General features: G+C 42.2%; 4 protein-coding genes across 5 annotated transcripts; 2 read left to right on the top strand and 2 right to left on the bottom strand.

The window, feature by feature from the left end:
• The first annotated feature begins 1,594 nt into the window (after nucleotides 1-1,594).
• p4htmb (prolyl 4-hydroxylase, transmembrane b) lies at nucleotides 1,595-7,604 on the top strand. Its single transcript, XM_047583833.1, has 9 exons — nucleotides 1,595-2,628; nucleotides 2,737-2,818; nucleotides 3,517-3,707; nucleotides 3,819-3,915; nucleotides 4,596-4,758; nucleotides 4,874-5,059; nucleotides 5,300-5,390; nucleotides 5,562-5,685; nucleotides 6,800-7,604. The coding sequence occupies exons 1-9, from the start codon at nucleotides 2,296-2,298 to the stop codon at nucleotides 7,015-7,017; spliced, it is 1,485 nt and encodes a 494-aa protein (XP_047439789.1). The 5' UTR covers nucleotides 1,595-2,295; the 3' UTR covers nucleotides 7,018-7,604.
• On the bottom strand, nucleotides 7,519-13,347 carry slc26a6l (solute carrier family 26 member 6, like). The gene is made up of 19 exons (XM_047583830.1): nucleotides 13,112-13,347; nucleotides 12,889-13,028; nucleotides 12,589-12,699; nucleotides 12,339-12,514; nucleotides 12,050-12,214; nucleotides 11,311-11,463; nucleotides 10,959-11,041; nucleotides 10,725-10,872; nucleotides 10,521-10,634; nucleotides 9,939-10,016; nucleotides 9,747-9,842; nucleotides 9,543-9,649; nucleotides 9,319-9,388; nucleotides 9,132-9,224; nucleotides 8,863-8,973; nucleotides 8,308-8,730; nucleotides 8,155-8,209; nucleotides 7,936-8,081; nucleotides 7,519-7,778 (listed from the first exon to the last, which is right to left on the bottom strand). Exons 1-19 carry the CDS (start codon nucleotides 13,255-13,257, stop codon nucleotides 7,752-7,754), a joined length of 2,442 nt encoding a protein of 813 aa, XP_047439786.1. The 5' UTR covers nucleotides 13,258-13,347; the 3' UTR covers nucleotides 7,519-7,751.
• Nucleotides 13,348-14,141: 794 nt separating this feature from the next.
• kbtbd12 (kelch repeat and BTB (POZ) domain containing 12) lies at nucleotides 14,142-18,101 on the top strand. 2 transcript variants are annotated; one of them, XM_047583831.1, is made up of 6 exons: nucleotides 14,142-14,268; nucleotides 14,620-15,763; nucleotides 15,853-16,123; nucleotides 16,241-16,391; nucleotides 17,122-17,319; nucleotides 17,423-18,101. In XM_047583831.1, exons 2-6 carry the CDS (start codon nucleotides 14,691-14,693, stop codon nucleotides 17,590-17,592), a joined length of 1,863 nt encoding a protein of 620 aa, XP_047439787.1. In that variant the 5' UTR covers nucleotides 14,142-14,268; nucleotides 14,620-14,690; the 3' UTR covers nucleotides 17,593-18,101. The 2 variants fall into 2 exon arrangements, with proteins under 2 accessions (XP_047439787.1, XP_047439788.1); XM_047583832.1 differs by having other exon boundaries at nucleotides 14,248-14,268; nucleotides 14,687-15,763.
• A 655-nt stretch (nucleotides 18,102-18,756) lies between these two features.
• On the bottom strand, nucleotides 18,757-22,025 carry LOC125007186 (interactor of HORMAD1 protein 1). The gene is made up of 8 exons (XM_047583834.1): nucleotides 21,951-22,025; nucleotides 21,644-21,716; nucleotides 21,251-21,398; nucleotides 20,302-20,438; nucleotides 20,150-20,198; nucleotides 19,968-20,052; nucleotides 19,659-19,774; nucleotides 18,757-19,554 (listed from the first exon to the last, which is right to left on the bottom strand). Exons 2-8 carry the CDS (start codon nucleotides 21,694-21,696, stop codon nucleotides 18,826-18,828), a joined length of 1,317 nt encoding a protein of 438 aa, XP_047439790.1. The 5' UTR covers nucleotides 21,697-21,716; nucleotides 21,951-22,025; the 3' UTR covers nucleotides 18,757-18,825.
• Between the last annotated feature and the right edge of the window lie 886 nt (nucleotides 22,026-22,911).

Consider the following 22,911-nt stretch of genomic DNA (forward strand, 5'->3'; position numbering starts at 1 on the left):
GTTGCTCATTCGCCATTCATCTGGATTATGTTTATTGTCACATTTATTTCAACCCCTTCACTGCAATCATGAATTATTTCTGTTATTTTATCTGCATTAAAGCACAAATCTTAAACATTTTAAGATAACATTCACATTAAATGTCTGTTTTCACATACTTTCAAGAAATAAACTTATCAAATTTGTGTTAAACCAAAAATAAAAATTTTCCTCTGTAATCATGTAATCTGTCTATCCTCAATCATGTATGCACTTCACCCTAACACGCATCATCTTTATCACCTCTCATTGAAGGAGTATTTTCGTTCTATAACTGTACATGAAGTACGTTCAGTACATTAAGTGTTCACTTAATATAACTGAATAAATCTCCCTTGCAGTTAAAGTATTTCACGTTTACATTGTATGAACACAAACTAAAATAATAAACATCGCTAGCCCATAGCTTACCGCTTTAACATGTGCACCTTATCATTGTTTACAATATATGTGTGTGCCCTCAACCAAGGCTGCAGCCGTAGCTGATCTTAAACTGCATTAGCATTAGCTTGAACATTTCGGCAATGCACACACACACACACACACACACACACACACACACACACAACTGATTTCCACACATACAGTAATAATCCACAAATGGCCGGGAGCCGAAAGAAACAAATGAAAGTAAAACATTTGGCTCATAAGACAGAAATCAGCGATGCAGGACAACTATTGCTCATTCTCCATTCATCTGGATTATGAGCGCTACTTCGCGGTGCATTGCAATGAGTCCCAGTGATGCTGCCACCCAGTGTCCATTTCATGCAACAGCATGTCATTGTGTGTGTCTGTGCGACTTCTTATTCTGAATAAGACAGACTATACAATAATACAATAGCAATACATGAAAAAGTTACTCTCAGAGGAAATAAAACAATAACTCAACAAAAGTATCACATCAACAACGTGATTTTACTACTAACAGAAACATGGCTTGGAACTGAGGCTTGACCACCTGATTTTTATTTTCAACTAGGAGTAGGGTGGGTGCAGCGGCACCCCTTTGGTTGGGCTGGGAGCGGGATGGGGAGGGAGCGGGTTTGTTTTTAATTTGTTTCTTATAATGTTTTATGTTTTTATTTGTGAAGCACTTTGTGTTGCATTTTATGTTTTGCATGAAATGTGCCATATAAATAAAGTATGATTTGATATGATTTGATTTGATTTGATTGAAACAAAAGCAGCAAGCGTTTAATGTAAAACCTACAGTACAAGATTAATTTACTACGATGGTAAATACTGCCCTCTAGTGTTTATAGTCATGTACAACTTCTTTAGTGTAATGTATTAGTTAATAAAACATGTTTATCATTTTTAATGTCTTCAAATATTATAAAATGTTCAGATAAAGACAAAAACACAGACAAAGACAAACACGGTACTGTGTAAAATTGTGACACTGGACAGTAAATTCTAGTGGAACAAATGAAGCTACATGGGGACCTTTATAAATAAACAGGGAAAAAAATGTCACTCGCCTGTTTTTACATTGCAAGCAGACATTTAAACTCAAGCAAACTGGAGTAGACCACCAGCATGTTGGTTGCACTGTTTTCGACGAATCAGTTATTGGCTGGCCAGGAAGAACACGGTGGAGAGATACCGAGGCACTGCACTGTGCGGGATACACACAGGAAGATGTTATTGCCGCGTTGGGTCGACAGAGGTCAGCATTGCACGGCGAGCAGACTGTTGCTGTCAACGGGGAACCTCTGGCACTGCCGTGTAAATAATGAGTTTACAGCGCAGGCCGCTTTGTTATGTTCAGAGCATTAGGCTGGTATTGTATTGGGTTATTGCGGCTTGCCGGATGACGCTGGTTCGGGTCCATGGAGCAGGTTTCTGAGATGAGCTCCGCTGTGGTGTTGGATGCGCAGTGCGCTTCGTTGCTGCTGACTGGGACTGGGACCGCTGCTGCAGTGTAAACAAGACTGACCGAGGCTGCAGCACTGATTTGTTTGGGAGAAAATATAATCATACTGTTCCGGTGATTGCTGACGTTGCAGCTTTAACGATCAGACTGCAGTTTCATCCCCGCTACCATTGTTTGTTTGTTTTTTTCAACGCGCAACGAGTTCAGTTTAATTTCCGCAGGGGGAGGAATTGGCCCGAGAGGTTTTCCTCTTTCCATTAAACCGCGCATCTGTCACTCTTTACATCCGCTACTTTCTGAGCAAACACCAGATCTGGTGTGATTAATCCGATGGACTCTGCAGTTGAGGAACTATCAACTCCTCCGATCTCACCGCAATGACTGACGGCCAGGAACCCCCAGAGGCTGAGGACGCGACTCAGTCCGGGAGCGCGACCTTGCCGCTCCGGCCACCGTGCGACCGCCTCCAGTGCAACAAGAGCAGCGTGTGCTCCCGCTCGTACTTCGTGGTCGTGATGGTGTTTTTCCATGTGTACATCATTAACGTTATCGCGCTGCTCTTTTACGTGCACTACAGCAGCGGTCAGGACGACGCGAGCCGGAGCGGCGGTGCTCCCCCCGGTGGCCACCAGCGCTCCGAGTCGCGACGTCCGCCATCAAAGCCCGACTTCCAGCGCGACGTTTCCCTGACGAGGATAGAGGGAATACGAGTGCGTAGATCAGCTGTTAAGATTCGTCACTGACAGTTTACTTTTACTCCCCCTGTGTTTGCCTGACACAGCCATGCATCACCAAATCACCTCGGATTTCTCTTTCAGGTGGGACATGTCCAGAAGGTGTCACTGGTTCCCGGAAAAGTGCATGAAATGCGGACTCTGAGCCTGAAACCTCTGCTCTTTGGTAAGACCCGGGACACGCATGTGGATAAACAGATTGTAGCTTCTAATGGTCAAACAGGTTTACTGAATGATGAAAACGAACATGTGTTTTCAGGTCACATTTTTTTTTTTCATTTTCATCACACCCCGACCTAGATCAATGAATGCTACATCCAATAGCAACATAAGTCCTGAGGCAACTGCTGTCCACAGCTTTGATCCAATTAAATGCTTCTAGCTGACTGGCTAAAGGGCAGAAATGCATCTGTACCAAAGAACACAGTTCATCAGCATATGGCATGCAGTAAAGATGGTATGCACACATAATAAACACAACATGTACCTGTAGTTTATTCAGCTGTTTTCTGTTCTCTTCATTAGTTTTGTACTAATATTACATTTATATGTTGTTGGTTGATTGTTGATATTAGTAGATGGATTAATGAACTAGTGACCGATTGAATAATTGTCTGCATGGTTAGGAATGATTTTCTTAAATCGGAAAATATTTTATATATTATAATAGTACAACTCAAAGTATCAAATCCTGTTTGCTGTTGCAGATTCATTTTACGTTGATAATAGTTATGTGACTAATCATTTCAGTTTTATTCAAATACAGAAGTAAGAGTAATGCAGCAGAACGAACCCTGCAAACATGTACTCTCGGTGAAATCCAGAGAGTTTCCTCTGTGGCTTCATCTCTGTGCGTTGCTGCAGAGATCCCTGGGTTTCTGTCAGAGGACGAGTGTCGCGTGGTGATGCAGCTGGCGCAGCTGAAGGGTCTCATGGAGAGCCAGCTAATGGTGCAAGATGGTCAGGAGGAGCTGGCCAAGGAGCTCAACCTCAGCCCGGAGGAGATCTTTAACCTCCTTGATATCAACCAGGATGGACAACTGCAGCTCCAAGAGGTGTGTGTCAGTTTGTGGAACGTGAGCTCGTACTGTGGTGTGCAGCACGGATCGACTTCCTGCTTTTGAGCTGGTTCACTCACTCCGTCTTTATTGTTGTGCTTCTGACAGATACTAACACACTCTCGAGTAAGGGACGGCATCTGGCTCACACCAGAGAATCTGAGAGAAATCTACGCTGGGCTCAAAGCTGATAAAGATGGCAATGGTATGAAAGAAAGTCATTCATGGTTTTCAGTTTTAACCGAGGCTTTTCACTTTCACATAGACCTGTTGTTTTAAATTTAGACGTGATGTCGTCTGATGGAAATAGGAAAATAATAGAAATATAAATTCTACAGATTCCTTTGTTGTTAAGCAACAGCTTTCGCCTTGTGGATTGTGTTTTTTGTCTGTGTGCCCTACTCTCGTGAATGTTAAATCTTTTGAGGGAATTACTTAGAATTCATCACAAATGTTCACTTGGACTCAAAGATTAAAGAATTGGAATTTGGTGGTCAAAGGTTAAAGGTCACACAAGGCTGTAATCATGTGTATTCTGGCAAGTTAAGCTTTTGTTCAGGTTGGGGCGGGGGAGAGCTGTGTTGGACTCACAGGAGGTCAACACCCTTATGAAAAAGAATGAATGAAATAATGCAGTATTTAAATTTCAACACTGTGGGCTCATTGTATTGCCCTGCAGTACAATACATTTTACAATATGCAGTATGCAGGTGGAAAAACTGTTCATGGATGTGGATGTGAAAGGAGGTTTAAAGGCTACTTTAATCTCATATTGGCCCCAATGTAACGATGTGATTTAATAACAATAATTGTGGGAATTGATTTTGGTCATTCAGAGGTTCAGCAGCACCAGACTGCATGTATACGTTCTCATATTTTGGATAGGTTTGTTGAGTCTAGAAGAGTTCAGACTTCTGAGCAACGACGCCTTCCAGCGCTTCCTGATGCAGCGCGGGGTGAAAAGGAGTCAGCTGGTGAGGAACAGCAGACACACGTGGCTCTACCAGGGCAAAGGATCTCACCAGGTCCTCCAGGACATCAAGACAAGGTGAGGAAGACGCAGCAGTATTCGTCAGACTTAACCACATCTGTGGTTCTGCTGTAGTCTTTGACTGTTGCTTTCCTTAAGAATAAAACAGCCTCTTTACTTTTTCTCATCAAAGGGTGACTCGCCTCACTCGGCTCCCGCCCCATTTAGTGGACCTCAGCGAGCCGCTCCAGGTGGTCCGCTATGAGGAGGGGGGGCACTACCACGCCCACCATGACAGCGGGCCCGTCTACCCTGAGACGGCGTGCACACACACGCGCCTCGCGGCCAACACCTCCACCCCCTTTGAGACGTCCTGCAGGTGGGTTCGCCGAACGCCGACTGAATGTTCAGACTCATCTTCATCTGATGTCCTTACTAAGCTGTGCACTGACTCTCCATTGGGAAAGCTGGCATGTTAGTTTGTGTGACTCAACATTGTCAACTCAGAAAAGTGCGCGCGCTTGCCACTTGTTGTGCTAAGTGTCAGTATGCGTGTATGTGTACTGTTTGTTTGCACCATACATGTGTGTGTCAATTTAAACCTGTGTTGCACACTTAGGTACATCACAGTTCTCTTCTACCTGAACTCTGTTGATGGGGGCGGGGAGACCGCATTCCCTGTGGCAGACAACAGGACCTATGATGAAGTGGTGCGTAGTTGTGTCTGGGTCTGGAAACGTGTACAGAGAGACCTGCAAAAGTATTGTGTACATACTGTGCATGTGTTTCACATCGGTGTTAGCTCACTTGTTTGTGAGTCAGTGGGTGCATGGGCGAGGCACTGAGCCAACAGTTTTACCAAGTCTGAGTGTCTGTTTTAGTCTCTGATACAGAACGACGTGGACCTTTTGGACACCAGAAGGAACTGTGACAAGAGCAACCTGAGAGTGAAGCCTAGCAAAGGGACAGCCGTTTTCTGGTACAACTACCTTTCTGATGGAAGAGGTTGGTCAATTAAAGTACAGTATCCAAAGATGATATCAACAAAGCAGCAAGGTTACAAATTATGTGTAAGAACTCATTTTGTATTTTAATTTGAAAAGCCAGGCTTTTCTGGTAAACCCAAAGGCAATTTGCATTATGCAAATATATGCATAAAATATAATATAAGACTAAATAAATGAAAATGAGAATAATTGCTGTAATATATTCATTTTAAAGTTCCACCTCTGCCAGTCCTGAAAATGTCTGCAAAAAAGTGGGATTTTTCCAAAAGGTCAGAGTTCAGGAGTTTTAACTTTTTGGTGTGAATGCCACAAGAAGGGTTTGTTCATATTTGCTTTTTTCATGAACATGGTTAACACAACCCTATTTGAGGGTGCAGAGGCGTGGCAGGTAAGTCAAGCTGTGGCAGGCGGGTGGCACAGAGAGCAACAACCCTTGCCGGTCACTCAAAACATTACTTCAAACCTTAATGCTATTTAATCAAGTAAGTAGCATAAAATACCCTGTAATGACTGGGGAAATTGGCTATCAAGACTAGAATTTTTTTTCCCTGGCAGCGAACATTTTTTATGTCTCTTGTAAAGCTGAGCCTTTTAATGCAGTGACTGACTCACTCCTGAGAGCAGCCTCCAGTGGCCATTTGAGGAACTTCGACGAGTAGTGTGAATTCATTCAGCCATAGAGGTTCCACTTTGTCCCACATGGATGAAGTGTCTGGAAACGTTCTGGGAATGTTCTCTTATATAGATGCAGGAGAAACCTTTATGTGGTAGCATGAGATGAACAGAACACCAGAGTTATTACCTTCATGACAGATCAGCTGTCGAGAATTAATACGAAAACAAACAAAAAAAAACTATTATTAAAAAATTATAACTGAATACAATGCAGTCAAATCCTGGTCCCAGTGTAGCCTGTATCAACTGTAGGTATGCTTAAAGGTTCAGGCTAAAGGTTTAATAGCTTCCAAAGAAACTGAACTTTAAACAGCTGGGAAAACAAATGCTCTAATAATCAGTCAAATTAGTTTGATAAACAAACATCTTTTACTTTTTGAAAACATGTAATATATAAAGCTAATTAAAGTCACGCATGCTTTTATTTTCCTCATCAGGTTGGGTGGGGGAGCAGGATGAATATGCTCTGCATGGAGGCTGTGTGGTCACCAATGGCATTAAGTGGGTCGCCAATAAATGGATCAACATCGATCCAGATTACCAGCGGCAGGCTCGCTACCAACAGCTGGTGTCACAGCAGCCAGAGGAAGAGGACGATGAAGGTCTGCCTGAGAGCACGGAGACATCAAGTCCCAGCATCCACCAAGACTTGTAGCTTAGAGACCAAATTTATACAGAAATCTTCCTAGCCTTCCTCAGTCCTGTGCACAATGTTTTTTCGTAGCATCCTCTGTGGCCGGTACGTAGAGACAAGATTTCTTCAGGGAATGAGGTCACAATGGGTTTATGCAACAGTAAAGAGAAGTTTTTGGTAAATATTGCTTGGATATTGCTTATTTTTTATGTACTTTATTATTCCCCACGTTAGGAGTGTTGCACTAGAAACTCAATCAAGGAGTTGCAATTTAAAAAAAACGACGACGACTTTCCTTTGCATGATTCGTCTTCACATGTTCTGCCGTTGCTATGAGCAACTACTGCACTTGAAAATTGAAATGACAGTTGTAAACATTTCAATGTCCTACCTTGTTATTGCTGCCATTACCAAAAAGAGGCTCACACACACTCAGTGTGATGCATGTTGCCTTGTCTTTTCTCCTTGAATTCATGATTATCTCTTCTTGTAGAATGACATTGAAAATGCACAACGTATTGCTCAGATGGTCAGGTTCCATTTTATTTATTGTATATTTCTTAAAAATGTCTCACACTCTTGACACCGAATAAAGTTAAATTAAGCTATTTCCTCAGCATTACTCTTCATTTTGCATAAACACGAAATATATAAATACAGTTGAAAGCCACACGCTAAAACAACGTGATGAAGTAGTTCGTCAGCTTCAGATAGTCCCTCCAGTGAGTGTTCACCCATCCTGTGGTTGAAGGGTCTTAAAATCTCATGCTGCACTGCACGTCCTGCAAACAAACAGTTTCAGGAATTACTTCATTCAAACTGACATAATGGCAAATAGTCTTCATTCACACATCAGTACCAAGCACAGGAAGCCACTTTGGGTTCCATGTCTTGCTCAAAGACGCCTCAGCGTGTGCACCAGTGATGAAATATACATACCGGAGACGGGTCGTATCGGGGGAACAATGTTGCTCCACGATGGTTCAGACAGTAGAGCACGGCGTCATGAACGGAGGCAAAGAGGCGTCTCTTTGTTATTGTCTCTGAGAAGAAGCCACCGAGCTCCAACTGCTCCACAACAGAGGCTGAGAAGAAACGGGCAAACTGTCACCACAGTAAAGTCTTCTCATGTAGTGAGTTGTGAAGGTATTGTCTTACCTTGACAACCAGCCATGTAGACATCCACATCAATCTCACTGAAGTCCAGGAAAATCTGTCATAGATTAACATTAAGTAAGTTAGTCCAAACTAGAAAAGACAAAGGCATCGCTTGAGTCATTGTCTTATAATGTTTGCCTCTTCACTACTCACATTCTTCAGGGTCTTGATAGCGACCGTGTCAATGAAGTTCGCTGTGGAGAGGTCAAGAATGATGGAGTGAATGTCCCAGGTCCACTTGCCCAGGGACCCCAGAGAGACTCGTTCCAGGTCACGACTGAGCGTGTCCTCACTGCTGGAGCCCAGAGTGGTGGTGTCACCGTCTTGCAGCTCTGACATCCACCCTAAGCTGGCGCAGTCTGGATCTCCTCCTTTCAGGTACTCCCACCTAGAGTGGCCGTCCGGTGTCTGCGGAGTGGTCGGGATGACAAACACTGTCCCGTTCTCCCTCTCGGGCCAGTCCTGCTCCTCCCTCTCCGTCCCGTCGATACATGTGTCCCTCCAGCAGCCGTCCTCTTCCTCCACGGAGAAGTCAGGCGATACAGGCAGTTGCTTAGCCGTCCTCTGTGCCCGTCTCTGTATTACACAATGTGACCCATATATATAAGGGGTTTGGAAGTCCTATCTTCACATAAAGGCAATGTAATCAAACAGACCAAAAAATTCACTCAAACGTTTTGACAAAAACCCTCCATGTTGCCACATGACCTCTCTCTTGGCGCGCCTCTTCGCACGTCTCTCAGCCCTCCTTTCCCTTCGTTTCTGTTTGGCCTCCTGCCTCCTCTTATAGATAATCATTTTACTGATGTCAAGGCCGCTCTGCAGACAGATAAAGAAAAAAGATCAGAACCAAAACAATTAGTCAATTCATGCATTAGTCAAAAAATAAAGCAGGGTCACAAATATGATAAAACATGAAAAGTAAAATGAGAAATAACACCACAGACTTAAAGTTGTGGATTGAAAAGGCAACAAACCTTTTCTTTCAGGGCCTCGAGGTAGAGATCAGCATTGGCAAAATACACTGTGGCAGAGGAGCGGAATATAGTAACACCTGGAACCTCCCTTGCCTGTCAGATAGAGGAACATTGTTATATATTTTTTTATTACTTGCAGTCACGGTGGATAAGCTTTCATTTATGGCTTTGGATCCTTCTGTCTTACGTCTCTGTGTGTCTCTATATCCACGTATAGTTCTGTACCTGGAACATTTCCCAGAACTGAGTATGTGGGCCTGAAGAATGAAATAAGAACAGCTTGGTGTATGTGAGCAGGACATTTGGGTATAGATTCTGCAGCCATGTTATTAACATCATCTCTCTCAAACACACTATGACTCAGATGCGGCAGAGAGACATATACTTTGATAGGGTTCACAGGAGTCTTACAGCTGAGTCCTGAAGATAACAGTAAACAGGGCAAAGGTGATGGACGCTGCCAGACCCAGGTCCAGATTGAGAAGCACGGTTGACACCCAAGTGACCAACCACACCACCTGGATTACACATGGCGACACGGCTTTACCGTTAAATGTGATGGTCATGATGACACGTGCATAGAGACGGGATCACATGTTGAATGTACGGTCTCACCAGATCAATCCTGCTGCTCCTCCACAGTGTAACAATGTCAAAGTGCTGCTTGAACATGCCCTTCAGATTCACAAAGACGATCGATGCGAGGACGGCCTGAAACAACAGACGTGTGCCCACAAAATGTAAACCAACGCAGCACGTGTTACCGCACGGCATCTGACATATCACATAACTGGAGAACAAACACACCTTTGGCAACTCCTGGAACAATGTTCCAAGTTTCAGTATAGTCACCAACACAATTAGAGAGGAGGCCACGCCAGCCATCTGCAAGAACAACACACAGACTGACTGATTTAAAAACTGTGCATGTGTTGACATATTAGTGTATTTAGGTCAGATGGATTAAGTTTGGAGTTGAAGGATATTTGTTCCTCCAACTTGCAGTGCTTCTATTTTTTAGAAATTTCCTGATTTATTAGTATATGTAAAATATATTTTACATATACATATATATTTTAATATATATAAATATATTTTACACAGCAAATGCTACATAGTACATTTCTGAAACTAGCCATCAGGTTTTAAAAATGTTTTTAATCCATATTTAATTGGTATATTTGTAAGTTCAGGCTGCTCAGGTCAGTTAATTTCCTTTTATATGTAAATAAATATAATCATTATCATATCCCACCGCATCATCCTCAACTAGGATCTATCAGCTGTATATTTATTTACAATAACTACATGTTTACGGTGCCCATTTAGAATGGCTTGTTGCTGCTGACTGTCTCTCTCTGTGTGACGTTACTTCCGCTGCTCACTCACTTGTGTTTTACCACCAGTGGTCTCTTGGATGAGACTTCGGGACATGGAGGCGCAGACAGAGAAGCACTGAAAGAAGCCGCCCGCTGCATTACTGAGGCCCAGCGCCACAAGTTCCTGCACCAGGATACGCACAGAATTAATTAGCAAAGCGACAGAAAATGGCCTCATCGGCAAAAATACATCTTCGATGTGAGTTCGGTTCACCTGGTTACTGTCCACCTTGTATCCATGTTTCAGTGCAAATGTTTTTCCAAGTGAAACAGATACGGCGTATCCGACGATAGCCAGTGCAAATGCGTCGCCAATCACTTCTCCAAAAATGCTCACATCTGGTACCATGGGAGAACTTAAACTGACACACAGTCAGAGGGTAAGAGGGACACCAGTCAGTGCAAATACGTGTTCTAAGATCTCAGTATTGTAAGTTGAAATACTTACCCACTAGGAATTTCTCCAACAACTGAAATAGTGTAGTTGCTGTTTAAATGTGCATAGGATGATATGAGTGTTGCTGCCACAATCTGAAGCGGATCACAGAAAACACACTGGTCATAAACATTTTTCAATCATTAATATGAAGGTAATCATATGCTGGACGTCAAACTAATTATTAGCCATAAACCCCTTCTTTTTCTGTCTTTTATTTTTGCTGTGAACTGCAGAAACTCAGAGGCCCTGCTGATTCAGCTGCTTCTTTCCACTGTGTCTCTGCGTTTTTCAGTGCTGCAACATCAGCAGTGAGGTGATAATATAAAGAGAGGCTAGAGAACGTGTCCTCGTGTCAACTGACCGTGATGAGCTCCACTGGGACGGGCACTGGCAGCTTCGGGCCGAGGAACGCGTTGAGCTCCTTGGCTGCAATCAGAAGCACCATAGTCACGGCACTGAGCAGCAGCGTGGGGAGATGAGTGTGCGGCAGCAAAGAGCAAACATCCTTCAGAGTCTGAGAATAAGAATTTGGGAGAGGAAGGTTACGCCTCGTTGCTGCACACATAAAAACACACATGCAGAGCTGCACATTTAGAATAAAAGTACATCTTGTCCTATTTTTATTAATGATTCTGCCACATAAAGTAGTACATCACTTACATTAAAAATGCTACCAGGGACCTTTGCAGTCTCACTGAGTCTGTTTTCAGGTCACATAGTATAGTGTACATGTATAAAACCTTTTGTGGCTCTGGAGTATGATAAAACATACAGATTTCCAAGAAATGTAAAGCAATAATGTAGATTTTGTCATGAACTTGACATTTAAGGATAGAATATGGAACTTCTTTGTGAACAAACATGTTGACAACCACTTAAAATGAGCTAAAATTAAGTCTTTTTTGACAAAATTATTTTAATATTAAATATCATATATATTTAATATTAAATATCAATATTAAACTGACTAAGGCCATTATTATAAGAGCGGTTCGATATGTAATTACAATAGATTCTGTCATATCAGCCAAACTGCCAACACGGATAGAGTGACTAAGTCAGGACTGTTTCATCATCAAAAGGCAGAACAAAGTACTCACATACACCAGTGACAGTGGACCACTAAACCGTGTGGGGGAAACTCCAAATATGTACTTCAGCTGTGCCACCACAGCGTGGGCTGCAGCAGCTGCTGTGTAAGCCCGGACCAGAGGTTCAGACAGGTACGTTCCCACAAATCCAAACTTTACCACACCCAGAAGCACCTAGAGTAGGATATTTAGTATATTAGACATGAGCATTTGTGTCTAATATACACAGTGTGGGTTTTGATAGCTGTAACAACAAAATATGGCATTATTATTTTGAAGGATGTTCTGTTTGGCTAACCTGAATAAGTCCTCCTAGGACAGCAGTAGTTGCTGCCACCTGCACCCGGTATGAGTCGCGGGCTATTACGTCCACCTCTGCAGTGGTGTTGGTCCCATCACTTATAAGGAAATTCACGTCTGGAGCGAGTCTCTCCGTTACACTACCTACCATGATGCTGAGAACAGTGAATGTACCTGAGCACAGTAAAACACATCAGTAAATGTCACTATATCAGGAAGGTCGTGGTATAATGTTTGTTACTACTTACCAATGGAAATGTGACGCGACGTACCAAAGAAGAAGTAGATTAATGGTGGATAGAGAGAAGAGTAGAGCCCAAATACAGGAGGTAATGAAGCCAATAATGCATAAGCCATACCTGATGGAGACAGGTAAGGCATAGACATGCTTAAAGATCAGTGGTATTTTAACATTACTGCCAAAGTGAAATGTTCTGCTGACAGAATAATATTGCTTTTCCAAAACACTCTGAGTCAAGTCATTGAATTAATTTGTATTTCTGCAATACTGCTCATACTGACACAACCACCGTGGATTATTGTCATACCTTGTGGCAGGTGCATTATACCCACACTAATCCCAGAGACGAGGTCTGGCATGCCGTAGTCCCACACTGAGTACTTGGGCAGCCAGTATAACAAAGGAAAGCTGCTCATCACACTTCGCTTTAGTTTAGGTACTGTACATCTTTGAGAGATTGGAAGGAAGAAAGTCTATAAACCATACCATAAATCAACTGAACATATATTATATGGGAGTGTTTGCCTTACCTTAAGGAATCCTTAAGTCGCTTAGCTAGAGAAGGGTGGAGGTCAGAATATGTTTTCCGCTGTGTTACCTCCTCCAGTCTCTGCTCATCCAGCACGTCCCTCTCAATTCTGTATTTCCCATATCGGTATGTAGAATCCATTGGCATAACTCTGTTCACTTTTTTATAATCTTTAAATAAATGGCCATAAAATGGATGTTTGTCAGAGATTCTTGATCACCGCAAACTTTCCACCAAGTCCAGATGCTCCAGGACTACTATCAAAGCACACGGCTGTTTCTGCATATGTACACCATACTGATTAACAGTTAACCACAGTCAGGATGTGGTGGGCAGAGTCTCTCCTCTGCAATAACCGGCTGACCTGAAGGAGCAAAGGATGTGATGGTGTTTTAAAAAAGGAAAAAGATTAACTCGGTTGAATTTTGACAATTGTGTTTCCATCATCACTGTTTTTTTCCATTCAACAACAAAACTGAGGCTAATGACCCACAACGCGGCACATGAACCTCGTCATGGAAGACTGCTTCTGACAAACTGCTTTAAGTATGTGAAATTCAAATGGGGTATATATTGAAAATCCACCAGTGGCAGGTCAGAAAGTTAGATGTCTAAACAAATTCGGTATATCAGATTTAGTCTCAACTGTCTCAAATGTGGTACAGGAAGGTTTTTTTGAAACACGTGGCCACGCAGTATATTCTGGTTCTTTAAGAGAGTGCTGTCATGAAATCTGAATCCGAGCTGGGAGCAATGTTTCAGTCATTCCAGAGCTGCATGCACGTGACCAGGGCAAACAAGGAGACTTAACCCAAACCAAGTACCACATAAAGTCAGTGATAAAGTCAAATCATCCTTTATGACGTAAATGACAACATTTGTTGCTGTGGCTGCCTCAAAACCTTCTCTTTAGTGATCACCAAAACCAGTCTGACCCACTTGCTGTCTGCCTCGACACTGTCTATTTTTGGGTCAGGAGCTCAGAGGGCAGCAGCAGTGGAGGGGGCGCATACCTTTAGCTTGCGTTTGTTCAGGGGTCTGTAGACCTACTGGCTGACACTCTGGACAACAACACACGCAGCCTGATGAAAAACATGGACACTTACCTCTGGTTTTAGACTGCGCAAAACAACAGAGATAGAGAAGCTGATGACTTTGGTAAGACTTCTCAAAAAACACGAATATGTGCATGATCTTTGATAATAGTGACTTGTCGTAGTGCACATGCTATCATAGAAAGGCTAGGAAATGAGATTAAAGATTAAATTTTGGTTTCTGAATGCATATTTTAATGCTTTAATAAACTTCATTATTAATCTTGATTGTAAAATTCCTTTTCTTTTCATGTCATGAGAGTACACCCACCCATGTCATGTCACAAGATGAAGAAGCTGTTGCAAAATCCAGAGTTCATATGACTATAACTGAGTTACCTCAGATTACAGTATGTTCTTAGGAAACAGTTTGTAGAGATGATGGTTAATTTTTTTTTTGTTCTTTATTTTTCAGAGTCAACCTAAGTTTGTGTCTGGGTATACCCCCTTTGTAAATAATATCTTAATTTAATTTTGTAAAGAACAATGGATCTTACTGCCAAACATGGACTTGTGCTGCTTCAACAGCTAAGGAAGATGAGGGAGACTGAGCATCTGACAGATGTGGTGCTGGTTGCTGAGGGCATCAGCTTTCCCTGCCACAGAGTCGTTCTATCTGCATTCAGTCCATATTTCCGTGTTATGTTTACCTGTGGTCTGCGTGAATGCAACAACAGGGAAATATTCCTGCGCGACACCCCTGCAGACAGCTTGGCTCTCCTCTTGAACTACATGTACACTTCAGATCTTCCTCTCACTAACGCCAACGTACAAGGCATCTCCATCGCAGCTTTTCTTCTGCAGATGGATGACGTCTTCGCTCGCTGTCAGCTGCACATGACCGAGAACATGGACGCCTCTAACTGCCTTGGTGTCTATTACTTCGCCCGTGACCTCGGTGCAGAGGAATTGGCCGACCACGCTCAGCGATTCCTGAGGCAACACTTCGTCCAAGTCTGCCAGAATGAGGAGGTCCTGGAGTTGGAGGCCTATCAGCTGGGAAAGCTCCTGTCTTGTGATGACCTGAATGTTTCGCGAGAAGAAACCATCTTGGATGTGGTTCTTCGCTGGGTCAACAACAGAACTATGGGAGATGGAGAAGTGCGCATTCTGCATCTTCCAGAGCTCCTGAGGAAGGTCCGTCTGCCACTGATAAGCCCTGACTACTTAAGAGAGGCAATGAAGAGAAACACGGTTCTGCTGTCTGACGCTGAGTGTCTAGAGATGCTGAACAAAGCTCTGGAGACCACATCGATGCATCCCTCAGCTGCACCACGCAAACTGAAGCTGCGGTATGGCATGGAGACCACAGACCTACTGCTCTGTGTTGGTAATGACGGCGGTGGGATCAGGTCAAGGTACGGCAACTACGCTGAGCGCAGCTTTTGCTACGCCCCATCCACAGGCCGGACCTACTACATCACGTCACCTCGCTACGGGGAGGCCATGGGGTACGTGTGTGCTGGGGTTGTGACTGAAAATAATGACATTATTGTAGCAGGAGAGGCAAGTGCACGCAGAATGGCTCGACAGAAAGACATGAGCGTTGAGATCTACAGGTAAGAACTGATTTTAGGCGAGACAGTTGACAAGCATGCTGGCTTGACCTACGCAGACGTCACTGAATGTTGTCTGATTGTATTTCAAGGTACAAAGTGGAGGCCCAAGGAAGCTGGGAACGCTTGACGTCAGCAGAGTACCGCGATTCATACGCTCTGGGATCACTGGGTGACACTCTGTTCTTGTTGGGTGGGCAAATGAAGCTGAAGAACCAGTTTCTCATCACTAACAGTGTGGAGCGATGGTCTATGCAAGGCGGACCCTGGCGCAGCGCAGCGCCCCTTCCGATGCCTTTGGCCTATCACAGCGTGGTCATGATGAAAGATCGCCTTTATGTGATGGGTGGTCGAACCCCACAGGTATTCATACACTGAATTTAGTTTTCGCAAAATGTAGAGACATGGACTTCATTACCAGACTGTCTTTGTAAATGACTCTTCTCTGACTGTACCCTCCCTTCCCCTTCAACCTTCCAGTCATACCGGATGGATGATGAACCCGACCGTCTTAGTAACCGCCTCCTGGAGTATGATCCAAATCTAAATAAATGGACAGAACTTGGCCCCATGAAGTACTCAAAGTACCGCTGCAGTGCTGTGGCGCTTAATGGGGAAATTTATGTGATGGGTAAGATTTCTTGAGATAAACCGCAAATGATTTCATTTTGTTGCATTTTCCGGTTGAGTATTTTGAAGTGAATACATAGACGCACACTGCATTTACATGCATGTGAAAAAAGCGAATTATTGCCTTAATCGGACTATAACAGGAGAACTTAAGTGCATGTAAACACGTTACTCTGATTAAAATTCTCATTATCCGATTAAGACACCCAGATAATGTGACTGATGTGTGCGTTTTTCTCCGGCATGTGTACGGTAATTGCAGTTTTCAATCGGATAATACATGTGCGCATGCTCCACAACCACTGCGTTGGCATGTGACCCCGGAACAAAAACATCCAAGAAAGCCAGACGCAGAAGAAGGTAAACGGAGCCAATACAAGAACCGTCAGAGGGATAGAAGGCATCTTATCTGCACCAGAAGTAGCGCGGACATTACGTACGAGATTAAAAAAATTTACTACTGCCACATGAACGACTCTTGTTTATCATATGACGTAATAGGTCAACCAGAAACAGGCCATATTAACGTGATACTATCCCGCTGAAAAGACATATATCGCCACCTAGGGTGGAGGAGGAGGACATGTTCCCATCAGTTATTCGATTTTCTTCTGCTGCATGTAAACTGAGACAAGGACTGTAGTAAAAAAGTCGAATATTGAGCATAGCTCGATTAAGCTCTGCATGTAAACACACTGACTGTTTGCTGTTTACTTATTGACATTTTGCAGGAGGCATTGGATGTGAGGGTGTGGACCGTGGCCAGTCACGTCACTGCCTCAATGCTGTGGAGATCTACAACCCTGATGGAGATTACTGGAGGGACGGACCTCCTCTCCCATGTTCCCAGCTTTCATTGCGCAGCAATGCTTCCAATGCAGGAGTGGTGGGAGGAAAGATTTATGTTTGCGGCTACTACAAAGGAGCAGGTAGCAAAAGAATATCCAAGACCAGTGTATAAAATATATTTGAAAAGTGTTCCCATGTAGCAATTACCTAACGGTCCCCCTTCTGTTTCTTAACTGCCCTTAGATCGCCATGATGATATAACAAAAGACATTCTGGAGCTGGATCCATGGGAGAACCGGTGGACAGTGGTGGCTCGGCGCGCTTTGATGCATGACAACTATGACGTCTGCTTAGTGGCCAGCCTCAACCCAAGGGGACTCATGTCCCCGCCTGCTGACTTAGTGAAACAGTGACACTGTTGTCAGTCAGCTGGAAGTCTGCGTGGGAGACGTAGTGATAGATTTTAATTATTAATGCACTTATTGCTGGGCCAAAGGCACTTTTTCAAGCAGAAAAAGTCTTAGAGCTCTGCATGAAAGACAGTCTGTGGGTAATGGCTTACTTGCACATTGGTGAGCAGAAAGGTAACTTGTAAATAAAATATTTTAGCTTCTTGTTATTTCGTGTAACATCTACAGAGAGGATTACTTGCAGATGTATGTGTGGCCTATGTGGAGTATTATTAGCAAAGCCAGGGAAGGATTTCCTTCTGACAGGGATAAAGGATGGTTGCAATGGTGGACACCTGGGTCTGATCTGGATCATGCTTTACTTCTATTATATGGCTGCTTTTAGAGGATGGCTATTAAAGCTAGCAGTGAATTGACATTTGTAAAATATATATATTTCCTATCATAGTCATTTCTTTATTTGTAGAGTAAAATGTGCATCGTTTTGCAAATAAATGTGGACTTTATCCATGTTCTGGAGCACACACACTCTTTTCACACAAATATCAGCGGTCTTTATAGGTAGTGCAAGTTTATATTATTCTCAGTTTTTAAATCTCTGAAATAATCTAGGAAATTCCGATTTCATTGATTATTTAATTTACTGCTTTTCAAATGTACCGTATCCAATAGAGGTATGATTCTAATATTCCATGAAGCCTATAAGCAAGTGAGATTAATGCTGTGGACAACATTAATAACATCTATGAACAAGAATCTAACAGTTTCTGTAGAGTTGAAAAGTTTCACATCAAATTATTTACTGTACGCTTAGTAACCATGAAATACTGTGTATTTTTATAGGTCAGGATTCATACATAGGTCACTAAGAACGCGATAGATTTAGTCCACATAATTCAATTAATTCAGATTTTTTTTTTTTTAGTTTATTTACAATGTAAAGTCAGCAAAATAGGAATAAATTAGTTTTAAAAGCAGAGCAGACACTGAACAAATATAATATTTTTGTGTAAGCAAAGACGAACAGTGAAAGCTTCAAATACATGTAACAATAACCTAGATGTTCTTCTGCTTCTTCCAACATAAGACAAAAATTACTGTGTTCATTCCTCAAAAAACGAAATAACTTTTCAGCAGAACATAAGTCAGTCGAAATAAAAACTATGGTTAACGTTTAGGGATTTTATTTCTTCTCTAAAAATGAGAAAACGGTTACGTGAGTGGTTAACTCGTCTTTTAAACATCTAAATCAGAATCGAAGTTCATGTCAAACAACTCCCAGAAGCCTTCAGGTTTCACTATCATCTCTGTCTTGGACTCAGCTGACAGCTTCTCTAAGATGGGTTCAAAGGCCTGGCACATGGAGCTGCTGCTGTCCTGAGACCAGCAGCTCAGAGGGTTGATGAAACATCCTGCTTCTTCACTGGATTTGTGTCCCCTTTGCCGAAGTACCACGCCGTCTGGGCTGAGCCTGCCCTGGCTGGCTACTGTGTTCACATCACGATGCTCACAGAGAGGCACTGAAACACTCAGCTGTTTGTTACAGTTCACGAGAGGTCGGGTGTTCTCATCCGAGACCGTGCACTTGCTCCTCCGCGAGAGCACCAGGGGCCGTTTTCTGCGCATCCTGTAGCGTCTCAGAATGTTTTTCTTCTTTCCGACGACGCGGCTACAACCCTGAGGGGGAACTTCCACGTGATTTCGTTCAAGGTTGTGTGTGGCTTCAAGCTGGTTCGCTTGCAGGATGTCTGAGACTGACGGCTCGGGCACGGGTGACGTCTGGATGGCGCTGTCTACCCCTCCCTCTGTAACAGGTCTGGCTGAATGTTCTGAGACTAACGTATTAAGCAGCTTCAGGGCCTCTTCAAGCATGTGACGCTCTCTTTCCTGTTCCTCTCTCAAGCTTTCCAGACTGTTCTTCAAGCTTTGCAGGTGTGAGCCAAGCTCTGCTGTTGTGTCTCCATTCTACAGGACAACAAATTATAGTAAACACATTTATTAGCCATTACAATCTGATCTGACCTCAGTAAAAATGTGAATATCTACGTAATAAGCTGTACACTACTCACCTTTTGCACCCTTTCCTCCAGCTCCGTCGTCACATCTTTCTGGGAATTCAGGTTATTTGCCAGAGCCTCAAGCTGCTGGGAAATATCACTCTGAAGACTGGTTAGTTTATTTTGCACTGGCATGAAAGAATGAAAAGAGTGAGCATATAAAACATATTTAATGTGGACAAAATAAATAAAATAAAAGTTTAGTCAGTGGAAAAACAACACCATCTGCTGGACGCTCAGTGCATTTTTCATTAAATGCACCTGATCTACAATAACATTAAACATTAAATCAATATTATTAAATTCAACAAAAATACGTACATGTTGATGAAAATTGGTCAAACTTTTGTAGAACTGTCTGGCACACGGCTGTATTTCTCTCTGTGCCAACGACCAGTTGTTGAATCTGCAAAACATTTTGCGTATTTTTTTTAAACATTTTACATCAAGAAAACTAGAGCTCTGAAAATGAACGATAGAACGGATTCCAGTCACTCACTTACACTGTTAAGAGTTTCTCTGATATGTTGGCATTCTTTTACTAAAAGATCACTGGTAAAGAAAAAGGAGAAAAAATAACAGGTGATACCAGCTTTTTCTCACTCATTAGAATAGTGTGAATTAAACCAGGGTTGAATGATTCAAGTGATCAGACCAGTCATTTTTTTCTTTTGCCTTCTTCTTGTCCTCTTCAAACTGATCTGAAAATCCCAAACCTCTGGTTTTGTCCTTCAAGTCTCCAAACAAGAGAGGTTTGGTGTGATAAGTGCTTGCAAACTTTGGATCACTTCCCTAAACAGAGACAAAACAGGGATGTTGGAAGATACGACAACGCTGAGGTTACATTTTAGCAAAGGAAAACTGCATTATTTATTAGAAAAACTACTTAAAAACTCCCCAGAAATCAGTCTGTTAGAAGCGTGAACACACAGAAGCATATTTACTTCAAAGTTATTTAGTTAATTATAAAATGTTTTCTGTTTTGAATTATTTTCATTCTTTTGAGAAATTGCTAAAACACAAATCTACTTTCAATTATAAAAGGTGTAATTAAAAAGTTAACAACCTCCTGCCCTTTGTGCAAAGAAACTTATTTATTCACCCTTATGAAATGCAACAGACTCACTTTAAAGGATGCATAACATAAAAGTATTAATAATAAATGAGAGGGGTTGCATGCTCCAGACCTTTTAAGTTGTTTATTTATCTATATTTACATAATTGTATTCCTTATACAATTCAGTGAAATGGACACGTAGATGCTTAAAAGGAAAATGAGTAAAGATGCAGCTATTTTCACATATAGAAGATTGACAATAAAATTGTATGTATTTATAGATACTTTCTGAAGATACGCAGCACTGTTTTCATACACACAAGCAAGGATGTAAATGCCGTACTTTTTACACACCCAACAATGCCACTAAACTACACATGAAACTATGCAACATTACAACGCTACAGAACATTCTGCATCGTGGATGTAACTGGATATAAGTAATTATTTCTGAGTTTAAAACTCTTAAAACTTGTCGTTAGACCTCGTTATGAAGGAGACGTGTGATCACAGCCACCATTAACAAGATAAAAATGGAAAACCTCACCTCTTGGGAACTTTGCTGGGAGTTTCTGGAGGACAAACTCACATCCTGAGACGTGCCCTGAGAATTTTCACCCCAAAACTGAGACCCGAACAAGAACTGAGAGTCTGTTGTGCTGCAGTAGCCGCTGGTAGCTGCATTTCTGTTCACGCTTTTGTTCCCACATGTTTTGACGGAGGAAGTAAACAAACACGGTTTAATCGTCAAACAGCGGGTGAATAAATAAAACGTTGTTGCATGTGTAGCATTTATGACACAAGGAAAATTGTTTTATACATTTGCTATGATACAAGGACCAAGTTTATTATTGCTACGTTGAGCTTTTAAACTTAAACAGCTTCATATATTTGCTGTAGGTCAGAGGCAACAGACAATTAGCACACTTAAGCTAATCACCTGCTTCCAGTTGGGATGCTCAGCATTTCCTTTATACTCCTTATTTGATTCATTGTGTTGTGATACCCGCGACCTGCGAATATAACATGTTTTATCTAAATATGTGTCATTAAATGACAGCATCAATAAAGCACTTGATTTGCGTGTTGAGTCATACAGGTTTATGTTCGTTAGCGTCAAGGCTTCATTAGCTAACATCTAAATGGTAGGAAATCTCACTAAACATCTAATACACGCCAGTCAGGATAAAGACCACACATATGCTATGGTTATTAATATAATTAAAATACATTTTAAACGAACTCACCGTTCCAAAAGACGCGATGAATATGTGTCGGCGAAAAACCGGAGAACCTTTAAATCTCCCGCCCTTTGAGCGAGCCTAAGACGCATTCAGGAGCCGTGGGAAAACTTCCAACTACCTGCTGCATGGTAGGGTCAGAGTAAACGTCGAACAAACACAAACTCCGCTTATATACTTATTTTTACTCTATGTTTTAATTTGTCGATATATCTGTAATTTTACTGAGATCTGTTTTAAATGTAAATACTCGCCGTGTTACTTGTTTTGGAGTTTGACAGAAGTGCAGCTGTCAAAACAAGATTGTCATGAAAGGGTCTTTTGTTATGGATAAAATTAGATTAGCAACGTGGTGCCTCACGTCTCACTTTAAATGCACCGCAACTTTTTGAGGAAATTTGCACAGCTGGTTACAGTCTCAGCAATAGCAGACTTTTGATCAATGCCTAATTCCGTGGGAGTAGGACGGTAGGACCCCTGCGCATGTATTCAAAGTATTATTACATTATGCACATTCCTATAAATAAGAGGATTAGGGCCACGGAAAAAATGTAGTTAGAGCAAATGATGAACTAAAACAAAAAAACAAAAAACTTTTTGTTTGTAGTCACGTGACTAAGATTTTAATTGGTCCAGGGCACAGTGGAAGGTTATTTGTGATGCTGTAGCAATTAAATCTGTGACATTTACATTAAGCTACTTACAGCCACTGGAAATCGAACAGCAGGGACTAGGAACTTTGAGGGCTGTGACTGACCTATGAGCTCATGAACAAATCGACAGGCAGAAACGCAACAAATTGACAAAATAATAGTTTTGAGCTCATGCAGTTTGTGAAATGCACATTAACAGCAACTGGGTTCTCCTATATTCTCCTACAGATTGTCAAATGGGAAGTCAGTATATGTCTTCTTAGGTCAAGAAACACCAAAACGTCTGTTGTCCGTTGGCTAGTGTCGGCCACTGG

This window comes from Mugil cephalus, chromosome 4 (assembly GCF_022458985.1).
Source record: "Mugil cephalus isolate CIBA_MC_2020 chromosome 4, CIBA_Mcephalus_1.1, whole genome shotgun sequence".
NCBI classification, from domain to species: domain Eukaryota; kingdom Metazoa; phylum Chordata; class Actinopteri; order Mugiliformes; family Mugilidae; genus Mugil; species Mugil cephalus.